The sequence below is a fragment of the Cryptomeria japonica genome, chromosome 9 (genome assembly GCF_030272615.1).
Source record: "Cryptomeria japonica chromosome 9, Sugi_1.0, whole genome shotgun sequence".
In the NCBI taxonomy this organism is placed as follows: domain Eukaryota; kingdom Viridiplantae; phylum Streptophyta; class Pinopsida; order Cupressales; family Cupressaceae; genus Cryptomeria; species Cryptomeria japonica.
Window position 1 is genome coordinate 465377602 of NC_081413.1, and position 20251 is coordinate 465397852.

Genomic DNA, 20251 nt, shown 5'->3' on the forward strand with positions numbered 1-20251 from the left:
TTGCTTACGCGCCACCCTTGGATGAATGAAACTCGCACTATATTCGCCTCTTCTCAATTCGCATGAAGGAAGGTAAAATAATGATGTAGAAAATGATAATTCCACCCCCCTTATATAGCGCTTGCAATCGATTTATCCCTTAGGCCGACTTGATAAAATATAACAATTTCAAACGGTTTTTAAATGATTTGCAATGACATAACAAGGCCGACCTCCTTAAATGAGCGCTCAAATCGATTTTTTTATTAATTAAATAATTAACTATTTAATGCCTTGCGTTTTTTAATTGAGAATTTCGATTTTTAAATAAGGCAAAAATAATTAATAAATGTTAACGCCAAATTAAATGCCAATTTAAAAATGAATTTTCAATTTTTTAAATTGATTTAGCATTTAAAGCAAATTCGAATTGTTTTAATTTGGCGCCAAAAATATGGAAATAAAGGGAACGTACCTCATCGCTCTGGTCCCTTGGAGAGGGACAGGAGCGATTCACCATCTTTGGCATGATTCTTGCGTTTTCAATGTTCAACTCCTTCATTTCCACGTCCCCAAATCGATCATTTGGTGGTCCTTCGAATTTGAATTTCTTTCTTGTGCGAGCAAATGCATCCTATGACCATTATCGCCCTGGTCCCTTGGAGAGGGACAGGAGCGATCTCCATGTTTTTGCTCGAAATTCTCCATTTTTGTACGATCCTTTCCTTGTATCACCTTCCAAATGCCATTTAAAACCTTGTGCGTCCTTGCCTTAACGTGATTTTCAAAGAATATCACTTGTTTTGTCTAACATCGCCCTTGTCCCTTGGAGAGGGACAGGAGCGATCTCCATGTCTTCATGTTCATCTTGTATCTTTGACCTTCGAAATATCAATGCTTGTGTTCTTTTGCGCTTATTCTATTAGTCTTCATTATGTGTTTGGACGCATCAAAGGGACCATCGCCCTTGTCCCTTGGAGAGGGACAGGAGCGATCCATTATTTCTCCTTGATCTTGGCGACTTTTAAACTTCGATCTCCTTTGCGATGTCCTTCAAACGTCGTCCTTCGCACTTCCTAACCTCGCTTCGCCTTGATCTTTGAAGGAACGTGAGTGTTTTGATAGTATCGCCTTGGTCCTTGTCCAAAGGACAGGAGCGATAGGAGACTTTTACATTATTTGGCGATGTTTAGACGTTCAAACCCTTGCAAATTATCTTCAAACGATGTCTTGGAGCATATGTAACCTTGTGAATCTTTGTCTTTACGTAAATCTTTCATGAATTAATCAAATATATCAATATCGCTCTAGTCCCTTCCTGAGGGACAGGAGCGAAGTTCATCATTATGTGCTTGTTCTTGTTTGTACCAACTTGCAATCATCTTCATTGCGTGGAATGATGTCCTTTCGACCTTCTTGGTTGCTCGAAACTTGTTTGCCTTTTGAAATTTACGCCATTATGTAGATATCGCTCTGGTCCCTTCCCAAGGGACAGGAGCGATCTGGGTCTTAGAGCGCAAATCCTTCCATGTGATGACCTTTACAACCTTGCGCCCGATGGAAATGCTCTAAAAATGTCTTCGCCACCCTTCGTCTTGACTTGGATCGGCCTTGAACCTTGGAGGAACGACCTTGAACTTGCGTAGAGAGTATTATCATCATCATCGCCCTGGTCCCTTGGAGAGGGACAGGAGCGATCCTGCTCTTGTGGCCTTCATCTCACTTCGCCAGGTTCCAAGTTTATATTCAACGGACTCGTCCTTCTTCCCTCTATTCGTTCATGCCTTGACATCATCTGTAACTTTGCAAGAAAGGCAATTATATTAAAAATCGCTCTGGTCCCTTCCTGAGGGACAGAAGCGAACTAGGCATTTAACACTGGTATGGACGTCCCAAAAATCTTCAATTTATATTCAACGCATTTATCTCATGTTCTCCTTTGTTTTTGAACGTAAACTTGCCTTGACCCTTGTCTAGATTTTGCAAAATGAAGGAAATCGCTCTGGTCCCTGGGAGAGGGACGAGAGCTACAAGGTACCTCGCCCTGGTCCCTTGGAGAGGGACAGGAGCGATTTGGTTAATATAGGTCATTCTCCTTCGTTTTTGCATCTCAAATTATATTCATTTGGCAAAGCATCTACCTTTGGACGTCCTCAAATCATTAAGTTTTCGAAATCTTGCAAGGACAAGACGAAATCTGAATTGTAGCTCCGGTCCTTCACTGAGGGACAGGAGCGATTTTCCTCCTGGAGGCATTTCTGTGCTCATGAAAATCTTCAATTTATATTCAATGGAAAGATCTTGTCGTTCTCCATCACTTCAAACGTAAAATTTGTCTGGACTCTGCAAGGATGATGAGATATTTGAAAATGAGCTCCCGTCCTTCACTGAGGGACAGGAGCGATTTTGCTCCTACAGGCCAAAATAACAAGATTTTTCATACTTTAACACTTCACGAGGCGAGAACAAATCAATTCCAATGCCCAGGATCAACATTCAAAAAAGTCAAAATTTGGTCAAAATATTCAATCAGACAAAAATTCACATTGACGGTCAACACTTAGACAAATTTAAGCTCTGCATGAACATTCCAATTGAAAATTAGACCATTTTGGCGAATTCATTGCATTCAAAATTTGCATTCTAGAAAAGAAGCTCAAAAGCTCTCAAAAAACAACTGGATTTTGGCTTAAAAAGGCAAAATTTAAAACCCTAAGGCTTGGCCCTAAATCCAGACAACCAACTAACTAACAAAACCCTAAAAACAAAAGCGAAAACAAGCGAAAAACAAGCAAAAAGAGGGGGTCCCCATTTGCGATGGGGCGATGTGTGAAATGGTCACAACAGGCGGCTGCATGCAAAAAGAATCTGCCATAAATTCAACATGCAATGACCGGGTCGCCATTTGGTCAAATATTCCGGTAATGAATGCGCCACTCTATTGCCACGTGTTCAATAGATCCTCGCCATGCAAGTGGACCCCGCCGTCGTATATCCGCTCCTGCATATCTGGAATTGTTGGAGAGGAAAAATTCGATTCAAGAAGAATTTTCTTGAAGTGTCCTCAACTTTCCTTGCTTGAAGAAGGTTTTCCATCAATTTTCACCACCTCCTATTTTTTAGGAAAATTTCCAAATTAGGGTTCCATGTCTAGGAGGGAGAGAATTCTCTTATGAATCCAAATCTGCAAAACTTTTGAAATTTGGATGTGATTTGGTGTCAAAAAATAAGATTTTCAAAATTATTCCCGAGGGGATTTCCTGCATTTCCATTCCTCCTTGACCTTCGAAATTCTCCTTTGCCTTGGAAATTTCCATCCCGGACTTTCAAACTTAGGCGTGGAACATGGAATTCAGCTTGGTGAAGGAATTTTATTATTTCCATGCCTTAGAAAATTTTCAACTTCCTAATTGGGCTTGGAATTTTGACTTTGATAGAGGAAATTCATCCTTCCCATGTCCTTCCTTGATACCTGGATTTCGCGTGCCTCAGACAAATTTTTCAGTTTTCCAACTTAGGTGTGGAATTCACTCTTCATGGTGGAATTCATCATTTCATCCTTGATTTTTTTTTCCTGACTTAGCCATTTCAACATCCTTTCCTTGGCCAAGGCATTGATCCCTCCATTCCTTGGAATCTTCAATTTTCTCCATCTTCCACGCCTTGTGTGTTTTGGCAACTTAATGAACCCTTGGGCGCAAATTCTCCATGGAGGAGGAATTCATGAGTTTGAGCATGCCTTCATGGATTTGGCGCCCCATCCTGTGCTTGGGCGCCAATTTGCTTGGGTCATAGATTTTCATTGTCTTTTCATTTTCCTTCATCTCTCTTGTTTGGCGCCTTGATCATGGTTTGGGCGTTATTTCACCTGAGGAAGGAATTCACAACTTTTCCTTCCCTCCACCTCTTTACTTCAGTGCCTTGCCTAAGTGTTGGGCGGAATTTTGCATTGGAGGAGGAATTTTGTCAATTTGTGAATCCTCCATGAGACATCCATTTTGGCGCCTGTCCTTGGCCTGGGGCGGAATTTTGCTGTGGAGGAGGAATTCATCAATTTGTGAATCCTCCATGTTACCTTTGTTTTGGCGCTTTGTTGAGAATTTGGGATGATTTTTCCAGACTTACAGAAATTTCTTGAGCTTTCCATTTTAGGAGCGGGCTTCCAACACTAAACCATCTTTTGGCTTTCTCTGTTTGCTTCTTGACTTTCCGGAATTAGAAGTAGTTGCAAATGCTTGATCTTTGTCACCTTGCCCGAATGGTCTTGTCAAAACAAACTTTCCAAAAATAGAAACCTTCAAAGTGTCAGCGTTAGACCCCTAGACAAGATATAGGAATGACTTACTATAAATAGTAAGTTTGATTTTTGGCAAAATGACGACATTCCGGGACTCAGTAAAATCTCTAAAAAATAGGAACTTTCTAAAAATAGAAAGTTGCTCCATTTTGGCTCAAATTTTACTGGGAGGTTCCTTGAAGGGTCTTGTTCAGTCTTTCCAAAACCCTAACAGAAACCCCTAAAATCTAGGACAAAAGGGAGAAACCCTAAAAAAAGACAAAACCAGGCCCTAGATTTCACCAAACTCGCTCAAACGAAAAGCAGACTTAATAAATTTGACCCTTGAACACTTGCAAACTAAAGAGACTGCTGCGAAAAAGACCCCAAAAAAACAAAGCCAAAAGACTGGAAGGGCCTAAAAAGTAGGGGGTCCCCGTTTGCAATGGGGCGATGTGTGAAAACATCACAACAGGTCCCCATAGGCCAACTGAGTGGGGACCCATCTAGAGGTTTGTGGAGCTACGTGGGGACTTTATAAGCCGTTTTTGACAGTTTGAGATAGTCTCCTATTTTTTAGGAGGGGTTCCCAAATTTAGGGATTGATTGGGAGTTGACCGGAACGCTTCAGTAGACCTTAGGGATCATTTTGGACACTTTGGTTGCAGTTTCTATTTTTTAGGGAAGATCCCTATTTTTTAGGATTGGACTGTCAGTTCACTTCCTATATTTAGACATCACTAGGATGGCACGTGCATTATTAGTTTTCAGTTTGGGTGGCCAAGTGATGTGGTTTGAATAAAAATTAAATATTAAAGTATAAATTATATCGGTTTGACTTTAATATTCAATTAAAATAAAATAAAGTGATTTAATCATAATGTCACTGAATGATAAATTATTAAATTAATAAAGGACACCATGTCCTAGTATCACAACGCTGTTTTTAAAAGGTGGCCATTTGAGGGGCGTTCATTCATGAGTAAAATTAATTTAATAAATGTCATATGGACTTAGAATTCCAACACCCAACTTTGAGGAGGTTTTATTTATTAAAAATTACTTTATGAAAGTTTATAAGAGCCCATAAATGGATGCGCAAGTTGAGAAGGAATGCTTTATTAAATAGAGATTAGTTAAAGTTGCTTGAAAACCCTAATTAGGGCATGGGTTTTTCGAGGCCAATAAATAAATTTGTGGGGCTTCATTTTGAGCTTTCAGTCTTTCATTTTCACAACAGGAAATTGCATGTGAGCTCTGAGGAAGGGTTTCTAGAGCAGATCAGCCTCTTGGGAACGAAATCTCCTACGGGGAATAGTGAATTGGACAAAAAGCGAGTTCATATTTGAGGGGAATCTACATAGGGTTCCTGTTTGGGCTTCATTGGAGAGATTCTTATGCAGGTTTGGAGTTATTTTCAGAGGTAAATCAGACATTTTTGTAACAGCAGGTTGAGTTCACCATTTAGTTGCAGATCTGGGATGTTTGGGCCTATGTCATCATCATTCAACAGCAAATCCAGCCTGCCGTACCATTATTCAGTGAGAATATAACCTACTACAGCTGGGTGTTAGGGTTTGGAATCATAATCAGACCTGTAGTTGTTTATATAGTGGCTGGAAAGTGCATATCAGATTCGTGGCAGCAAATATGATGGCTGGGAATTGCATATCAGACCTGTTGCAGCTCATATCAGTCTTGCTGTTGCAGATCAGACTTCATGTCAGACCTGAAAGTGGTCATTTCCAGTCCCATAGTGGTCTACATCAGCCTACAACAGCTGGCTAACATTCGGGTATGATGCATGTTGACTATATGGTGTTAAATCCTATGGATTAAATTGTAACAATCTGATTTGTGACTGATAATAGTACTGTAATCTCTCGTTTCAGTCTTAGCAGCAAACAATAAACTAGTATTTTGCCATATCATTTAGCTGTACATGTTTTAATTCATTGCATAGTCATTTCCTTTCATTATTTGCAATATGTTATCATAAAGAATCATCAAAAACAACACTCAGCAAAACTCAGATTAGAATTACTAAACTCAAAAACATCACCATCTCCGAGAGTCCAAGACATATATCAAATCAAACAAAATGAAAAATTTGGATCAGATTTGGGTGGGGATCTTTCATTATGACCCTAACGGTGGCTGCCAAAACACTTTCCTTTGCTTGTTTTTTTTTACATGGTCCAACTTGCATGGTGGGTTTAGCAAAGTGTTTAAACAGCTTGATCCTGCTATGAATTTGTGGCACAACTGAACTTTTCTTTTGCTAGGTGTTTCACTCTTACGACTAAGCTTTTGTTGGATATTGAGCTTTCTTATCACTCTTTGATCCGCTGCTAGATTGAATGGGATCCACGTAAAGCCAAAGTAGAAAAGATATGATTCTCGCTGAACATGTTACTTCTCATGCATGGGTCCACACTTGCTAATATGTGACGTGTTTAGAATCTATTGCCATTCTCAAGAGGTGAGTTGGCTGGATCACTTGGTGGGCTGATGTAATGCCCCCATTTTAAATGCCTTTGTTTTTGCCCTAAACTCCAACTATGGTTAGGAACATTAACTTATTCATATGATATCTCTAATTTATTGAGGAAATTCAACCATAGGGAATCTAGGATAAGGCGACTCAATAAGGTGCCTTTGAGATCCTCTACCCTAGGCCCAAGAGCGGATATACCATCCCTCTTGGCCTCATTTGGCTCGTGCCATCCATATGAGGTGGTGTACCTAGTGAGGTGTCCTATAACCATTCCCCTTCATCTTGCTATCCATTTCCCTACTTCCAATGATTGGACTTCTTGGTATATTAATTCACCATGATAGAGGTATGAGGCATATTCGCAATAGGGTGCCCCGGAAACCCATTTCTTCTAAGCCCAAAGGCAGTACCCCTTTACCCCCTTGGCCTCATGGGACAATTTGGTCACCATCATGAGGTGGCATACTGTTGTGACGTATTCACACATCGCCCCATAGTAAATGGGGACCCCTACTTTTTGCTTTCTGGGGTTTGTTTTTCTAGGTCTTTTAAGGTTTTGTCTATTAGCCTTTGCATGCTAAGTGTTGCCAGAGGGATCACTAAGATAGCAAGCTCTGTTTTAGCTAAAGGGTGAGTCAGTGGATGCTCCAGGTTAGGGTCATCTTTGAAAGTCTTCCTTAGGACAAAGTTTTGCTCTTGTTGCTAATTGTGTCTTGTTTGAGTTTCAGGAGGTCAATGAAGCTTGGTGAGTGAATATCATCTTTGAAGATCTGAGTTAGGTCAAGTTGGTGAGTGATGAAGTCTGGAATGTCATCCTGATCCTGAAATTTGACTGTCTGGAAAATTGAAGAATCCTTCAAAAACTAGATTTTGCATTATAACTCCTAAAGTCTGAAACCACTCTTAAACATCCTGATAGTATATATGGAATATAACTTAAAGTATAAGAAAAACTTAATACTTAAATGTTATATTCCATATATGAATCCTGACAGAGAGACCAAAATGTCAAATTTCACTACTGACCCTTTCAAAGGGTCCAAATCGAATTTCAATTTCGCTCCTGACCCTTCTAAAGGGTCCAGAGCGAATTCCTCTATAGGACATTCTACTTTGACCCAAACTTGAAACTAACTCATTCCCAGGCATTATTGAGGGCAAAACACTTGTTTGGATGAAGAAATGTGGGAAATGAAGTCAAGATTTGAGCCTAAATGTGAATTTCGCTCCTGACCCTTCCAAAGGGTCTAGAGCGAAATTCTTGTAAGACCCTATTTTTCACAAAATCTTGAGCAAGATGTCAACTGGAAGAGAAAATTCACATGATCATGATGGAAGGAAGCCTAATAAAGTATGTCCAAGGCATGAGAAGGAGAAAAGAAGTGTGAAATCAACCCAAAACTAGAATTTCGCTCCTGACCCTTCCAAAGGGTCCAGAGCGAAATTCTCCCTAGACACTATTTTCGCCCTTGTTTGGGCCAACATCCTTGTTCCTTGGACATGGTGGGGGTAGATTGATATGTTCTTGCCTCAGGAAGTGATTGAAAGCATTGAGAAATGAAGATTTTGACCTAAGACATGGATTTCGCTCTTGACCCTTCCAAAGGGTCCAGAGTGAAATCCACTTTTCCTCCACTTTGCTCTTTGATATGACCAAGTTTGTTGACTTCTAAGGCGTGATGGGAAGGCTTTGATGCATATTTGTCTTTGAGAGGAGGTTTGAGGTGATGAAATGGTGGAAATCAACCTAGAAGGAGAATTTCGCTCCTGACCCTTCCAAAGGGTCCAGAGCGAAATCCTCAGTTTGACCCCCTATCTTGCCTAAAATGATGAAAATGACCTTGGCTTGAGCTAATTTGATGGTAGATTCACTTAAGTGAGAAGAAAGGAGCTTGAATTCGATCAAGTTTGAAGGAGAATTGGATGAAGGAAGTGGGAAACCAACCAAGAACATGGATTTCACACTTGACCCTTCCAAAGGGTCCAGAGCGAAAATCCCCATAGACCTCAATTTCTTCCTTGTTCAGACCAAGTTCTTAGTTTCTAAGGGATGTTGGGAAGTGGATTGGCATGTTTTTGCCTTAGGGAGTGACTAAAGTGAAGGAGTGAAGTATTTTAGCCTAAAATAGAAATTTCGCTCCTGACCCTTCTAAAGGGTCCAGAGCGAAATTCTTGAAAACTCCTATTTTCATCTTGGATTAGGTCAAGACATTGATTCTTATGGCATGGATGCAAGTGGAGTGGTGTATTTGTGCCTTGCAAGGAAGATTGGATTTGAAAAGATGAAGAGTCAAGCCTAGAGGGTAGATTGCGCTTCTGACCCTTCCAAAGGGTCCAGAGTGAAATTCCCCAAAACCATTTTTTTTCCCAATTTTGTGCCAAGTCAAGTGTGGGTCAGGGTGAGATAGGACTGGATTTGGCCTTAGGAATGACTTTGAGTTGTTAGTGATCAATAAATGTGAAGGAATTGAGCAAAATCAAGAATTTCGCTCCTGACCCTTCCAAAGGGTCCAGAGCAAAATTCCTAAGATCACCTATTTCCCTTGCAAATCAAGTCAAACTTTGGGTTTTATGGCCTAGAGAGGAATGGAGTAACGTTTCCTTGGCTTTTGAGGTGAATTGAAGTGGAAAAATGATGAAATAAGCTCAAGAAGGTGAATTTCGCTCTTGACCCTTCCAAAGGGTCCAGAGCGAAATTCCTAAAATCCACCTTTTCCTTTCATTTTTGTGTCAAGCTAAGTGTGGACCAAGGTAGATTGGGCTTGGAAGGACCCCTAGGCATGCCTTGGAATGGATTGTGGCCATCAATGATGAAGATTTTAGGCTAGGACTTGAATTTCGCTCTTGACCCTTCCAAAGGGTCCAAAGCGAAATCCTAGATAGGTCCTGTCCCTGGCCATGTTTTTTAGCAAATTTCTCCTAGCAAGCCATTTTGAGGTCAAACAAAGTGTTGCAAGCATGAGAGAAGGATCCGAATGGAGAGTCAAGGTAGAACAAAGTGAGAAGAGTGGAGCCAAGTAAGAGAAATCAACCTAAAAGAAGAATTTCGCTTTTGACCCTTCCAAAGGGTCCAGAGGGAAATTCCTCAAAGCACCTATTTTTCTCATTGAGTTAAGCCAAAACTTTTATTCCTATGGCATGCTTGAAGGTGGAGTGAGGTATTCTTGTCTTTTGAAGTGAATTGGAATGAAGAAAATGAAGGATCAAGTCAAAATCAAGAATTTCGCTCTTGACCCTTCCAAAGGGTCCAGAGCGAAATGCTCAATTTCACCTAATTTGCTCATGATGAAGGTCAAGTTGTGGATTCATAGCCGTTGGTGAAGAGAAGGATAGCGTATGCTTGCCTTGGAAGGCATTTTGGAGTAGAGACATGATGGAATTTGTCCTAAAATGCAAATTTCGCTCCTGACCCTTCCAAAGGGTCCAGAGCGAAATCCTTAAAAACTCCATTTTGGTGTTGGTTGAGATTGAGGGCATCCTTGGACATGTATCTGAGCAAGTATGGTCACAAAGTGAGAAGAATTTGAGCCAAGAATGCAAATTTCGCTCCTGACCCTTCCAAAGGGTCCAGAGCGAAATTTGTTGTCGGGAATAATCATTATGTTATGTTGTTATATTATGTTTATGTTGTCGTCGGTAATAATGAGTTACGACGGTCAGTTAGTTAGCCGACGGGTAGGTAGTTGGAGTCGCGACGGTTGTGTCGCACCCCTTCGGCTGTCATATATTGTACCACCTCCGGGTGTTGGGGAACATGTAATGTTAGTCGTGTCACATGTAATGTTGACGATAGATTATAATATGAACATCTTTTGACATCAATGGCAAGCTTATTCTGTTACTTCCTTTGTAATTGCATTGTGCATTGCTGTTCGATTTCTGTATTCTTCCTGTTTACCCAGTGAGGTAAACAAAATTCCTAAGTGGTCTACTATTTTGCCTAGGTCCTTGAGCAAAACCTTGTCCTTGTCAATTTTGGCGGTGAATGACTTGATCTTGGTGAGGTAATGTTGAAAATGAGGTCTGATTGAGCAACTTTGTCAAAATTCGCTCTTGATTCTTCCAAAGGGTCCAAAGCGAAAATCTAATAGGGCCTGTCCTTGCAGAGGATATTGAGCGAAATTCCATTTTGATGTCTTTTGTTGATGATTTAAGGTAAGAAATGCTATAATGGAATGAATTATTTATGTGTCCTTAATCACCTTTTGGTTGGTTTTGCAGGTGGAAGAAGACCAGGCCAGGGCAAGGACGACCTCTTCCAGTCCATCATCAGCAAGGACATTCCACATGCAAAAAGGGAGGACTCAAGGTGCTTTGAAGCGTTGGAAGACTAGGGGTGTTTAAGGAGTTCAAGTTAGCCTCAAGATCTCATTCTACCACAAGATGACAAAGAAAGGCTTTGCCAGCATTCAGGGCGAGATATGCTACCGGAGGAAGAAGACTTGACCATAAGGAAGCCTCATCAAGCATAGGGGAGTCAAGGAAGTACATCATTCATCATATCAAGGATAGAGGAGGATCAACCAAGTCACAAGCATTAGGTAAGGTGGCATCCCAGTCATCATTCCTCCGGTCGAATTGGCCCACCTCAGCAGGACCAGATTCAATGTATCTAATCTATCGGAGGCGGCACTAACTTCGGTGTACCTACCCATGCTTCCTATTGGTCCTCGCTCCAGGAATGTAATTTTCTAATTGACTAAGGAAGTTTGTTGTAACAAACCCTAATTAGGGTTTCTATCTTGTAATCCTAGCCATTGATTCTAAGTCAATCAGAGCCGTCTGTTTGTAAAGGGCTCTCTAGATAAAGCCCTAGCTCCTCATTTGTAAAGGTTAATAGCTAATAGTGAATAGTCAGAGAGTAGGAAATAGTTAGAGTAGAGTAGAAAGAGAAGGCAAAGATTGTTGCCAAGATATTGTTGCAAAAGACTTGTAAACTTCATTGAAGAAATGGTGAATTCTATGAGTCGATTCAACAATTTGCATGGTCTCTATATTTCTCAAATTTGATTTCATGTTATTAGGTGAATGGAAGAAATTTGTATGATCAACGGTGAAATTTGTATATCCATACTACTAGCAGTTTGTTGATTGCAAACTTGCCTTGCGTAGTCAACTGGAATCATTCAGCTTAATCTTAACTTCAATTATCGCTTCTTCATTGAACATCATAAAGCTTTCCTCAGAAGATTGCACTAATCTTGTGGAGATGATCCTAGGATGTCAAAGCAAGACTTAGTTAGAATTTCATCAAAGGTCGTTCATTGCTCTTACGTTCTTAGTGTTAGAAATGGATCCCATTCCAACCCTTATCCTTTTTCCTTTTTTCAAAATCAAGGGCCAGTAAAATTCCACGTTCCAGTAATATCCAAAGCAAATCAGACGTTCAGGTCATCGAAAGTAAGTCCCCTTGTGATTCCAGCAAAATCACATCGTACCGCAAAGAGCTTATCCACACGTAGAGACCCTACAAGGCTACATATCAGAACCTTGGAGTTACTCCGACTGATCCTTCGGCGAGATCTTCAGCAGTCGGGAAACTTTGTTCAAGAGAGGATAAGGTACCTTTAGGTATTTTATTCTGTGTTTGGTCGTGTACAAAAGACACATCAACACATACCTAGAAGGGTACCCCATCGCTGTTCCCCTTCTTGTAATCCCTCATTACTCTGACCATGGCTGACTTCAATAATCAATCAGTACATATAAAGAATCCGCTATTATGCATGTATTCCATATGATAATCATTCATAAACAACAGCATATCCTAATCAGTAATGAGCAGATACAAATAATATTCATCATGCTATATGTAAAGAACTCATACCAAACCACAAGTATGTCTGAACTGCTGTGCATTTAATTATTAATATTCAATCTGATCTGTCTGATTCGATGCCTCCTTGGATGCTGAATGTTGTTCTTCTTATACCCCTCCATTGGGGTGGCAGTATATGTCTTTCCCGTAAGTGGTGACTGTTGAATGGGTGGTGTCCCTTTTCAACTTCATGCCTCTTCATGCCTCTTCATGCTTAACCCACTCTCTTAATGCTTTATTGTTTATTTCTAAACTAATCTTTTATCCTTTTTAGAGGAGATCGCTTTTGCTAGAGGGAGAGAGGGCCGATCAAATGGTAAGTTTCATTATCTCTATTCTGTAATACTCTGATTGCTGTAGCATGTTCGGTTTCTGAAACCGTGATGTCTTACTTTGTAAGACAATTTCATCTTTGTGATCAACTGTTTTGCTTAGTACTGGTTCGGGTCATGACAGCTGATGCTATCACACAGATGGCTCACTTCATTCAGATGTATGGCCACCAGCTTGTGAACATCTAGTGTAATATGAGTAACCATTACATACTAATGATACCACATTAATGATTGGTAAATCCTCCGAGATATGCCAGATTGGATGGTTTATTTGAAAGTTTAAACTTATTATCATGCAATGTTTTCTGGTATTCCTCAAATGTCTCTGCTTTGAAAGGGCAACATTTACATGCTTATGGTACTTTATTGCTGTCATGTCAGTATAATGAATAACCAAGGTCATGAATGTTTGGTTCAAATTAAACATTCTGCTCTACGTTGATTTCCTTCTCATGCTGTATCCATCTAAAGAAACTCGTGTTAGGACGTCTATCTCATCATCTTTTCCTTCTTTTCATGTATTGATGCAAGAGAGTTGGTCTGGACTCTTGGAGTCAAATGAGTGTCTTGCGGTTTAACTGTTAGCTACAACTTCAACTTTTTACAGAGCAAAATTGAATGGCATCATGGCTTGGTAATCTATGTGAAATGAAATAGGTATGCCAATAAGTGAAGTTGGAAAATTTGACAAAGAAAACTGTACCAAGAACTTTGGTTTGCATGAATGCAGAAATTTTAATGTATCATGTTTGTTGCTTGGCAAAGTCAATTGAGTGATCATCACTGCCCTTTTCACTTGTGCAAATATGTACATATCTAATTGCAATTGAACATATATGATGCTACTGATTAATGTCTTCTTTTAAGCTAGAAATTGACTTTTTTTCAATGGATACAGATTGAATTAATGTTTCTAATTCTTGTTGGTAGTGAAACAAGTGATAGCGTTGTTGTCTCTCATCAATTTGAATAGCTTGTAAAATCTGATTCACTGTATGTATGGCTTTTTCTTTTTTGTCCATTTTCAAGGAATTATTATTATTTTTAGAGCTAAAAGTTATACTTCAATCCATAGCATTGATGATAATATTCATGACATTGAATTTGGATCACAGGCAGCTGTTCGGGATCTGAAGTCACAACTGAAGCTTCCATCACTTAAGGTATTATGCATACAGTGGAATCTAATAAATGTTGGTAAGCTTTTTCAGGATGAAAAGGTTTCTTGCTCATTTGTCAGGTTGTCAAGTGTGTTGATTTCCATGTGGTGTTCTGATATAAATATCAAAATGGTGCATATTAGTTCCATACTATGATTGGTTTGTTTGTAGAATGCATCAACTCTGGCATCACAATTTTCGTGATTATGGATTTACCATCATTGAACAACACTTGGTTGACCAGTGAACATTCCTGATACTGTGGTCTGCATCTAAAGCACCTACCCATAAACTCTTCTGATTGTTCATCTTTATTTGCAATATCTTCCATAAATGTTTTATCATGTTGTATAGCATACCTAACAGTAGTGTTAACTAATTTTTTTAAGAATGATGATTCAATGATTGCAGATGCACTGTGTTTATTCTTTAAGTAGGACTTTCTCTAATATAAATCAAGAGGCTCTCCTGCATCTTGTTCAATGATGTGGAAAAGCTATTTTTGAGACAAAACACTCAAAATAATTGTGATGTAGAAAATGAGATCATCACTCCCTATTTTGGCCTGGGCTCATTTCAGATTTGCCAGATATTCCAGGCCCTTACTGAAAAGGCCAAGAAATCTTGTTGGTGTTTCCAGTTCTTTTTCCATGGAGAAGTCATGACACAATGTTAGTGAGAGAAAAGTTGATGTATTGAGCTTAACCCACATCTATCACCATCCCCTGCTTCTAACCTTCCCTAATATTTGCCAACCTAATACCCCTGAACCTCCCTTTCACTCTTTTGACCCTGAAACAAACATGACCAAAACATTCTCTCACACTTTTGACCCTGAAACAAATATGACCAAATTTTTTTTCTTTCATCCTATACACTTCCTATGGATGAAATTTTTCTACGACTACCTCAAGGAGCTACTGCTGCTGTTGCCAAGAGACTTTGTATGCAGTTCCTTTGTCCAAAAGACATGATGTAAATCATTATTTGTAAACATGTGAAATTATTATATATGTGAATTTTGTTTATTTTATGCCTGATTATGTGTGATATAATAATTTAGTATATAATTTAGTTTATATTTATTATTTTTTATATTTTCCCCCAAATATCAGTATTCCTATCTGAACTGTACCCATTTTTGTTTTGTGGTGACTTAGCTAATGGTAAAAAGTAAAGTGATTATATATTTATTAATTAAATCAACTTGGAATGCACTGTATAAAATTGCTTGTCCAAATTGTCTTGTTCAAACACATTCTTTCCATTTTAATGTATTCCATAAAAGATGAAATCTTATCTATACTGGTACTGTGGATGTCAATTTGTTAATCCATAAGTTCAGAATTTGGAGTCAAATGTTTCATTAACAAGTCTGTCTTGTTCTCTGAGAGGTGCAAGGGTTCTCTGTTCTCCAAATTTTCTGATTCTGAATGTTGTGACTCCCCTCCAGTATATGCATATGTATTTGAAATGTCTGCTAAGGATGGTTTTGTTGAATAGGCTTTTGGGCATAGTTTTTTCTTCTTTGAGCTCTTCTAGTGGAGTGGATTGAGATGGGTTCCAAGGGCCTCCAAATTGAGTTTCTTATGAACAGATGTGAGGGGTTCTTGTAGAATGGCTACTGAATAATTGTTTGGACAGTACTTGCTAGACACCTCGTACTTGTGGGGAGACAATAAAAGGTTTAAAAAGGCACATATTGTTTTGGAAACTTCCATTTGAACTGTGATTATTTGAAAAAGTACATGTGGAGGTGAGTGCATCCAAAGGAGTCTGTCATTTCAGTCCATCATGTGAGGCGTAGTTTCTCTTCCTTGCAAACAATGTGGTTATTGGGATAGGCCTATCCATCCCTTCCACCGATAGTTATTGGACATGAGAAGACTGTTGTGAAGGAGCAGCTAGTGAAGCCTTTAATTTTTGGTGGGTTGAATAAGTTAAGTATTTCCTTCAATGCCCTTAAGGGAATCACTATCTTCTCTAAACCATATCTTACAGGAAGATACAACCGAGTTCAAATTAATGAAGAATTCTCGGCTGAGTCAATCTTCATAGCAACAAATAAATGCTATGAGTATGAATGCTTATTATTGCATTCTGGACTTGATAATTCTTGAGCTACTTTTTTATGAATAATAAAAAACACATATTGACCATACACAATTTTTTTTTTCTCTTTATGGCAGCCTGGAGGACCATCAACACTTGAAGCACCTTGAAATAGGATATTATCAGTTAAGGAAACCTAAGTTTTATGTTAAGTGTGTTTGAAGTGGGATGCCTTGAACAAATAGCATCAAACAGGGGTATACTGGATAGTAGTTAATACTAAAATGATCAAGTTATTTGAGATTAGAAAACACCAATTTGCATTAAAATGTCTTTAAATCCTTAATGATATTTTATAAAAGATCTTTGTTTGATAAAAGAACCTTGCAAACTGGTAAGATCAGTCAAATGACCTTTCCTGGAAAAATAGACATTTTTTGACACTCTAGAGTGTTAATAAAGCTCCTAAAGCTTTTTCCGTTCACACAATTGGTAGTGGCTACACTAGGAGCTGTACTATCACAAGGAGTAAAGTTATGGCCTATGAAAAAATCTGATCCTCATGTCTTGAATATAGGCTTTTATAAAGGATATTGACTCTAAGATGGTAAAAAGAAAAGAAAGAAACTTTGTTAATATCCATAAATGAACAAATTAGATCAATGCGACTCAACATTAAAACAAAGACACTTCTTCTTGTTGCATTATGCTTGGTGTAACTTTTATTTATGAAGTAGTGTATGTCCCCTCCCAAAAGTTATATAATAAATTTAGTGTTTTCTGTTCTTTTCATTTTGCTTTATATACACAGATGTGCGTGAGCCATACCCCTGTAGAGTGACACTAGAATTTTGTGTCTCCATCATAGCTTCAAAACCATGCAACCTTACATTGAGTGCATTTGAAATTTGATGTGCTTTGCTTTCTTAAATACAGAGGCCCCTGTGTACACACATACATGCCAGCCATACCCCTCTGACACTAGTATTTTGTGTTTCCATCACAGCTTCAAGGCCATACAACCTTACATTTCGTGCATTTGAACTTTTGTATCCCCTACTTTCTTAAATAAAAGAAAATTTCTTGGAATTTGAACAGTGATTGGCTTTAAATTAGTATTCTTGTCCTTGCTTATTTTCCCATCCTAGGGCATGATTTTAATTTCTCTACGTTTACTTACTAAGATACTGTTGTTTGGTGGCATATTCAATCTTTGTATCTATGAAGTCTTTGAACATTTTTTTTTGGTCTGACCTTTGAACGCTGACTGCTAAGAAATTTTATAGTTGTGGAATTTTTCAATTTGGCATATCAAATTTCAACAAATCTCATTTGATAAATTGATCAGTTTTATTCATGCTTCTTTTACTTCTACAGGCACGTAGGTTACTACTTGATCCAGCCATACATGAAGAGTTCACTCGTTTAAAGGTAGAAACATGCACATCTTGAACTTGATTTAATACTTTTAAATATTCTTGGATAGAGAATTTGTTTCTTGCATTCAATTTCTGATTATTATTCTTTTTGATGGTCTTCATCTCTTGGACATGTTAAATATTTGGTTTCTACCTTCCCTTTTTTTTGTGAATGGTTAGGAAGAGAATAATCATCACTATTTTTTTATGCGTCAAAATACTTAAGCGATTTACAATATAGAAGCCTGGAAGGCCATATAAACATACAGATTTGGACTGAGACTAATAACCAACAAAAGATGATAGTCATCCAGTTATTGTGCAGTCCTGGAAATATTTACTTATCATCTACAGGTAAGTCGTTACGCAGCTACAAAAATATATATAACAGTTTACTTTTTAAAATTGTTTATTCCATTCAAAACTTAATTTTAAATCTAAGTTGTAGGGTTCGCCCCCCTAGACCCCTGGTACTGGTCCAGTCTGGTCCGCCTGTGGTCTGGGCAGGGTCTGTGATTCACAGGCCTGGTTTGGACGAGGTCGAATCCAGGAGGACCCAGGTCGAACCTGGGGGTCTGATGGCCCAAAAATGGTGTTTTTATTGCAAAATTTAATTTTTTTTTTTGAAATCCACCACTTCAAAAATTAAAATATAACCCTAAAAGTGAGTTTTAAAACATTAACTTGGCTCATTTCATGCAAGCAAGGGGAAACAAAGATGTGGGATGTAGAGCCAAAGCATACTGATTTGGATGCTTTCACTTCTCAGCTTGTTGCATTTGATGACTTGGATAGCGAGCAAACTTATAGTGCAAGTGCAAGTGTAAGTGGCATTGGCATTGGTTCATCTAATGTGAACGTCAATGATGAGGAGGATGAGGAGGAGGGCGAGAATGAGGATGATGGATTAGAGAATCCATTTGATGATTAAACTTTAAATTGTCGAAAGTTGAAACAATGATACTTGAATATTTTGTCATTTTGATATTAAACTTGATGTATATGACGCTGTTATGGTATGATCATGATGCTATGATTACAAGTTTATGTTGTTTTTGTTGTTTATAATATTATATGATGCTATGTGACATGCTAATCTTAATTCATGCTTATAGGCTGTACTAACGAACCCAAACCCCTTTTCAAAATTTTGCCATACCGGCGTACCGGTTCTTTGAACCCGAACCGGCAACTTAGTTTTAAATAGACCATAAAACTAGGTAAACCTCCTCTTTGAGCCAAAAACTTAACAAATGTTAGTTTCTACCATGAAGTAGTTAAAACAGGCAGCTAGCACCAGCCATTCCAAGCTAGAAGAGAAATCTGTAATAACATCAGGGATAGCTTCCTGCACACTTTCCACACCCACTGAGTGACTGGATAATGTTGTTCTTCAACGGGAGGATCATTAACTTGTTCATTATTACTAGCTGTATCGGAACATCATTAGAGACATTTTCTTGATATTTCATATTCTAGTGAATCTTCTGTTGAGACATGGACCAGCTAGGACTCGAACCTAGGACCTTCCATATGCTGCTGGAGTGCTCTATCACTGAGCTACTGGCCCCTCTTGGACCAGTCCATCGTCGGTCCGGGTGTGGCTTATTTCCAACACCAACACCCCCCCTTAAGCCACACCTCTCGTGTGCTTGGGGCTCCTAGCCTGGACCTGGCTCTGATACCATGTTGAGACATGGACCAGCTAGGACTCAAATCTAGGACCTTCCATATGCTGCTGGAGTGCTCTACCACTGAGCTATTGGCCCCTCTTGGACCAGTCCATTGTCGGTCCGGGTGTGGCTTATTTCCAACACCAACACCCCCCTTAAGCCACACATCTCGTGTGCTTGGGGCTCCTAGCCTGGACCTGGCTTTGATACCATGTTGAGACATGGACCAACTAGGACTTGAACCTAGGACCTTCCATACGCTACTGGAGTGCTCTACCATTGAGCTATTGGCCCCTCTTGGAAATAAGCCACATCCGGACCGACGATGGATTGGTCCAAGAGGGGCCAGTAGCTCAGTGCTAGAGCACTAGTGGTAGAGCACTCCAACAGTGTTTGCCACATATGGGTAAACGATTAAACGCAGAAAGTAAATGCACAGAACATAACAAAAATATATTAAAGAACCAGTTTCTGTATTGATTCAACAGTCCATATACATCAAGTGCTTACAACATCACACCAAATACGACTATCATGATGCTACTAAGAAGGACAAGTATAGAATATATAATACCCGAAGGGGTGCGACCAACCGTCGCGTCCAACTGCCCTTCGGGACGACTAACTGACTGCCATAACCCATTATTACCGACGACAACATAACATAATGATTATTCTTGGCAACATCATCCCCCCCAAGAAAAGAAGTCGTCTTCGGACGACTTAATACAAAATAGAGATGATGTTCATACATTAAACAGAATCAAGGTATAGAACTGCAGGAACTGCTGACGCCAGTCAAGCCTGGAACTCATACACCTGCTGCGTCCTTGCCTGAAAAACCTTTTCTGCTACCATCTTTTTTTTTTCTTGACATCACAGTCCTCCTGTGCCTAAACCAAACTTGTCTGCAAAACACGCTTTTCAGTCTCAGCCTCCACCAACTGCTACTCAAATGATATCGTCTCCCTAGCCAATTTGTCCTCGATAGACACCTGCGCTGCCCTCTCGACATCCAACTCCTGGGTACGCTGAGCTAAGTC

General features: G+C 39.2%; 1 protein-coding gene across 2 annotated transcripts in view; it reads left to right on the forward strand.

Moving 5' to 3' along the window:
* Positions 1 to 20251, forward strand: part of LOC131072029 (FKBP12-interacting protein of 37 kDa) — a 132367-nt gene that overhangs the window by 42876 nt on the left and 69240 nt on the right. For both annotated transcript variants that reach the window (XM_058008031.2, XM_058008030.2), the window contains 2 exons: positions 14021 to 14068; positions 17495 to 17548. In XM_058008031.2, coding sequence (XP_057864014.2) covers positions 14021 to 14068; positions 17495 to 17548 — 102 coding nt within the window. The remainder of the gene's footprint in view (positions 1 to 14020; positions 14069 to 17494; positions 17549 to 20251) is intronic.